The 6,310-nt window shown below is 42.0% G+C and overlaps 1 protein-coding gene across 1 annotated transcript in view; it reads left to right on the top strand.

Annotated features, from left to right (window-relative positions):
* The first annotated feature begins 402 nt into the window (after positions 1 to 402).
* RAB38 (RAB38, member RAS oncogene family) overlaps positions 403 to 6,310 on the top strand; it is a 58,885-nt gene continuing 52,977 nt past the window's right edge. Inside the window, exon 1 of the mRNA XM_004683277.2 lies at positions 403 to 640. Coding sequence (XP_004683334.1) covers positions 439 to 640 — 202 coding nt within the window. The 5' untranslated portion in view covers positions 403 to 438. The remainder of the gene's footprint in view (positions 641 to 6,310) is intronic.

Here is a 6,310-nt window from a genome sequence, read left to right as displayed (position 1 = left end):
CGCTCGCATCAGAATGGCTCACTAATTTTTTTTGACACTCAGTTTACTCGCACCCAAAACAAGAGAGACAAAATGCGCGTTATATAGCTTTGCATCCGCGACTACAGGGAGAAATGTTCTTTGAACATTGTAAAGCGTAACAAAAAAGTTATTGAATGGCTTTACCACCTCTCGAGCCCCTCGCTTTCCGGTCCCTGGAGTGGCTCCTGCCTGCCTCCACCCTCCCCACGGCCTCGTGGCTCAGGGTAGGAGGGAGGATTAACTCCAGGGAGCTAGTCTGGGCGTTTCTCCCTGCGTTTGGGTAGAAGTTCCGCCCTGGGCCCCCGCCCGCCCCGTCGCCTCCGCTTCCCGGGCGTCAGCACTTGAGCTGAGCGAGTCTCCCCCGCCCAAGCCGAGCCGCGCTCCTGCCCCGACCGCCCGGGGTAGCGGGCCGCCAGGATGCAGGCCCCGCAGAGAGAACACTTGTACAAGCTGCTCGTGATCGGAGACCTGGGTGTAGGCAAGACCAGCATCATCAAGCGCTATGTGCACCAAAACTTCTCCTCGCACTACCGGGCCACCATCGGTGTGGACTTCGCGCTCAAGGTGCTGCACTGGGACGCGGAGACGGTGGTGCGCCTGCAGCTCTGGGACATCGCAGGTGAGCAGCTGGGGCGGGGGCCACGCTGTGGAGCGGCGGGACAGGGACCTGTCCCGGGGCAGTGAGTTGCAGCCAAGCGGAAGACCCAGATCTCCGGAACACCGAACCATAGGAGACTTTCTGTGCCTGTTTGGGAAACTTGTTTAAGAAAACAAACAGAAAAGTTTCTGCTTTCCTGAAAAGTGTATTTTTTGGAGCTTTTTGGGGTGTTGCTTTGACTCTCTCCTGCTCCCACTTCTGATAGCTCTCTGGTGCACTGGCTTCCCCGGAAACCCAGGAGACAACCTGGAATTGTCTTGAGTCTGCTCTCCAGCTCTTTTTCATGCCTGCCCTGGGGACACGGAGGGGAAGGCCCTAGACATTGTAATAGCTGGAACCCAAACGTTTAGAGCTAGAGGCGTTTCCCAATTCTTGGATTCAGCCTTTCATCCCATCTCAACATCACCCACCTTTTTATCTTCAAAGTTCTTTGCTTTAAGAAAACCAAGGTCATTTCTGTATTTCTAACTGTGGCTGGGTTACTTTTCCTCTCTTTTTTGCTTTGTTTTCTCTCTCATCCTTCCTCCCTCTCTCCTCCCTTCTACATCTGCCCTCCTCTCATCTCTCAAAAGGGGCTTGAATACACACACACACACACACACACACATTCAATATATATTTAAGATCACTTTTTAAAAAAGATTTATTAATTTATGCATACAGAACTGGGGTATGGGTCAGAGGTGCAGGGGTGGTGAGAGGATTCACTAGAGATAGAATGGGGAGCAGGAAGGCAGACTGATGAAGTACACTGCTGAGGGGAGCTGTGGGGGTGGATCAGGAGAGGTCTGCTGAGCCATGTGGATTACATCTGGGGCTGGGAATTAAACTCCCAATGAAGCAGCTGAGGCAAGCTTGCAGTGCTGTGTCCTAAACCATTGAGCCACCAGGGAGGGCCTAAGATCACTGTTGTCTAAGGGTGTATGACATTATGCAGAAGGTTTCTTCATTTAAGTTTGAAGTTCTCATTAAGACAACTGGAAAATGTGAAGTGTCTTTATTATGTTTGAAATCAGAAATTTCTTCTAGAGTTCGGTCCTGTCAAATGTGAGGGTGCAAAATATCCACTCTAAGAGTCAGTCTTTGGATGGAGGTTATTTGCAACCAGGGAATGCCCAACCAACCTCTCATTAGAGATCCTGGCCCTGCCATTCACTAACCTGCTCAGCAGCTTCAGACAAGTCCCTTGACTTAGTTGTGTCCCAGATTAGTGGAGAAGGATTAGACAATAACAGCACAAGAAACTTCTGTTCAGATACTATCAGTTTCTCCAATAACCACTCTGACAGTTCTACTTCACTTCAGTTTTGTGATCTGTGAGTTCAAGAATCTTTGTAAGTACTGCATTTGAGCAGTTTTTAAGAAAACAGACCAATTTAGTTGGTGTATTTGAATGTAAATACTTAATCTTGGCTTGAAGTGATAACAAGCTTGGAAAGCATTCAAAAGAACATGTCTAGTTCTGGGGGATTCTAATCTAAGACCTGAGGTGCCAGGGCTTACCAAACTCTTGGTTTGTGGTCAGATATGTGCATTTGGAATCATCTTCAACTGTTCTAGCAGTGCAGAGGCTATCAGAGATCAGAAGATGTCATTAGTGACTATCTTATGGGACTTTTCCTCTAGAAAATTCCCTATAAGCCTGTGCAGTTTGTTGCTGCATGTCATGTCCTTCTGTCTGTATAGAAGTCTCCAGGATTCAATAGCCGAAATAGCTCAGTTGGGAGAGAGTTAGACTAAAGAAGTCTCCAAGATTCAGGGTTCAAATTTGTTTATTGTTGAAAAGGGTTTATAAATGTAATTTGGACTTTGTGTCATGCAAGTGAAGGGATGATGTTAGGCATTATGTATATACGCATATATAAATATATTTATATGATGTCTCATTTGGTAAAGAAGAGTGAAGGGTTTAATAATTAAAAGCCTAAATGCCCTTGGTGATATAAAACAAGTCGCTAATTTCCTGGGCTCTGTTTCCTTACTTACAAATAGGCAGAATGTTTTTTTTTTCTTTTTTTTCCCCAGCAAATGAGAGATGAACAGCCAGCAATGGCTCTAAGGGTGACATAGGTATAGGATTGCCGTAAAGGTTATGTTTTTTGAGCAAGTATAAATTCTAGGCCAGAGGGATATGATGTAAATGTGCTGACTAAATTTTAATAACTGAGAATACCTTTTTTTTTTGCAGATGTAGTCTGACTCCAAACATTCAGTACAATTTTGTTTGTTTGTTTTGCCCATATTACAACTTACTCCTATGAGCAATTCCACTCCCAAGCTTGGGAATGCCTCCTGAACTGTGGTCCAACTATGCTGCCATGGAAGCTACAGTCACAGAAGTCTTAGGACTTTTGCGAAGTCCTAAGAAATAAGAAATCCTAGAACTCTTGGAAAGTCAGTTCTGCAGATATATCAATAGCATTGCAGGTGGTATGCACCTCCTCACTCCTTCTTTCTTCTAGAATGCTGATACTCAGTAGTAACTGTCTTTGGCAGCTTCCTGCTCAAAGACCCTGTGCACCTTGTTAGAAATTAGCAGAAGACAATTCTAGTTATGGGAGGAGTTGGCTATGTGAGTAAGGACAGTTGGAACCTAACACTGACATGTTTCAAGGTTGAGGAGTGAGTTCATATGCAATCCAATTTAATTTACCCAGACAAGAGTACACCATAGTGTCCTCAAATCATAGTTTTCCTGTGCAAAGAAGATAATTATTCTCTCTATTATTCTTTCTGACTCTATAATTCTGGTGTATACATGGAAGAACACAAAGACCTGACTTTGAGAGAACTGAGGTATGGATGAGATAATGGGGACCTGCTATGTCTGGATAGACCAAAAGAGTCTCTGCTACAGGGGGAGTCTTTGGCCAGTTATGCTCTTGATACTGTGTGTGGTGTTGGTGTTTGGGTGCCAGCACCACTCCACGTCTGCCGTGGCCTCTTGCTCCAATGTGCCCAGGTGGATCATGTACAATTTCAGTTCAAAGTGAGGCCCAACCTCAGTCAGTTCCACGTTGTGGTGGCTGGTCTTCTTATACACGTGGTGCCAAAAAGAGATGTAGTCATCCTGGTTTGCAAAGGTGATGACCCAGTGGCCATCATTTTTGGGCACTGGGAACAGGTAACGATGTATGTCAGACACCCACTGTTCAAGTAGGGCCCTTTTGGTCCAGCAAATTACCATGATAATCTCTTGTAATTTCTTAGGCTGGTCATTTTAACTCGCAAAATTTCAGAATGTACCTTTCAGGGCTTATGAAGATGGCCTTGAAACTAAAGTACTGGCTACCTACAGGAGTAACAAGGTCAGTTTTGGATTCATGAGCTCTTGATAGAGTCAGAAAAATTAAGACATTGTGTCCAGAATTACCCAACTTTTAAGTAGAGACCCAGATTTGACCTGGTTTTAAGGAAATCAATCCATCTTCTCTCTGATCAAGGGCCTGTTGGTGCCTGCTACACAATAGGTCTACTCTTTCTAAAGGAGTTAGTCCCACTCTACCTAGGTTACACTTCCTCTCCTTTCTATTTCTGTGGGTTTTTGTTTATTAGCCATTACCACTATGCAGACAGAAATAAAATAAAAATATTTCTGAAAATCTGATTCTTGGTTATAGCACTTTCGCTTTTGTATATTTACCAGAGGAAAAAAGTAAACAAAAAGTTCACACTTGAACTTTCTTTCTTGAGCCACTTTTTTATTCTACTTTAAATCTTAGTACTATAATTCCTCCACTAATACTTTCAAGAAAAACAATACAGTTTTGTCTATAACTCTTAGTGTGTTTTAGAATCCAATTGTAGAATCTGGGACAGAATAATAGCACGGCATTTCTTAATTGTTTATTCTTATATTGTTTCACAGACTTACTTTTTAATTTTTTTTAGTAAAAGTGCTGATTAAATGGTAGTGCTGAGGCCTTTAAATTTGGTCATTGAGTCCAGTCCCTACGATCCTGACAGCTTAGAGCTACTTCCATCAATTAAAAAAATAATATGTTGGATATATTCTAAATTATAGATATCCTAAAAGTATACTACTTGGCATTGGGTAATCTTTAAACCTTTTTGGAACTCAGTTGTCACAACTATAAAATGGTGTTTCATTTTTTATTTATACAACACATATTTTTACTATGTTATGTTTTGCAGCCTCTGCAGCTCTAATATAGTTTTCGTGTGTCCATATTGTACATGGCAGCTTACCCAACTTTTTACTTACTAGTTTTATGACTTGTGCAGCTTACTTACACTTTATGCCTTTGCCACCTGTTTATAAACTTTGGACAAAAAAACATACTTTACATCTTAAACATGTTAGAAGAGTAAATTGAATTAATTTATGTAAAACTTTGCCTACCATATAATGAATGCTGAATAAATATTAGCTGTTACTAGTCTTGCTATTGTAATTACAAACCACGGGCACAAGCTTTTTTTTTTTTTTTCTCTTGATATTCCAAGCATTATTGAGGGGTTTGGATGGAACAGGTAGTATTAAACCCACTTATATTAAAGAAGTTGGAGAATCAGGGAGCCTAGATGCTTGTCTAAGTCCATAAGAACTAGCAGAGGAGAAGAACAAGAAGTCTAGCTCTAGTTTGTACTCAAATAGGAGAGAGCTGACCAAGCCTGTGTTTGTCAGAAAATCCAAGTGTAGATTTAATAAATATGGTTGAAAAGAAATTAAGTTGTCAGATAATTTGGACACTTTGTGGCAGGTCTCTCCTAAATAACAAATGTCTCTAAAGTACTTCAAACTATAAGTTATAGTTTGTAAGAACAATAATTCTCTGCAGAACAGAGTTATACTAATTTTTCCCATATTGCCATGTGACATTGAAACTCTGGATGACATTAACTCTCCTGCCTCCTGAGAGAGGCAGGGCAGGTGCCCAGGACACTGACAACCTATTCCTCAGGATTCCTGTGAGTTTCACCTTTGTCACTGCATTGTGTTGTTTTAAAGTTTGCAAAGTGTTTTCAGGTTGCAAAGGTTAACTGAAAGAACTGACCATCACTTTAGCACCTATCTCTAAAAAACTATAATTCTCCCCCAAATTTTAGATTTTGAAGAAGTGTTTTAAATATAAGAGTAATAATTCAGGAAGTACAGAAAGAGCTAAAAATGGCAACAACCTGTGAAGCAAAATCCATCCAGACATATATATATATTCATAAATTGCATATTGAGTGTGAACCACACTCTGCTAGGAAGTTTCTTACCTTGTTATAAACCTGGTTAATTATATATGCTTTAAATGTCATATGGAATAATTTGCTATGTAGTTACAGGTCACAACATGTACTCTGAGCAAAAATGGCGACTTTACAAAGTCAGGTGAGACTTGTAGGAAAACACCTCACAGCTTCTTGGAAAGCAGTTGCTAGAATCGCCATCAGTTGCAAACACATAGGCATTAAGCTTGTGGGACATATCTCTTCATTTTGGCCTTAAAAACAAGCACGTAGAGGCCCTCCCTGGTGGCGCAGCGGGTTAAAGCACAGCACTGAGAATCTGAAGCCGCTTCACATGAGTTCGATTCCCGCCTGCCCCGTAGATGACCACATGGCGCGGCAGAGCTCTCCTGACCCGCCCGCTGCTCCCCCCAGCAGTGTGCTTTGTCG

The sequence above is a fragment of the Condylura cristata genome, unplaced genomic scaffold, assembly GCF_000260355.1.
Source record: "Condylura cristata isolate star-nosed mole 26May11 unplaced genomic scaffold, ConCri1.0 scaffold00015, whole genome shotgun sequence".
Classification (NCBI taxonomy): Eukaryota; Metazoa; Chordata; class Mammalia; order Eulipotyphla; family Talpidae; genus Condylura; species Condylura cristata.
Note: the sequence above shows the minus strand (reverse complement) of the source record. Positions and strands in the feature narration are given on the sequence as shown.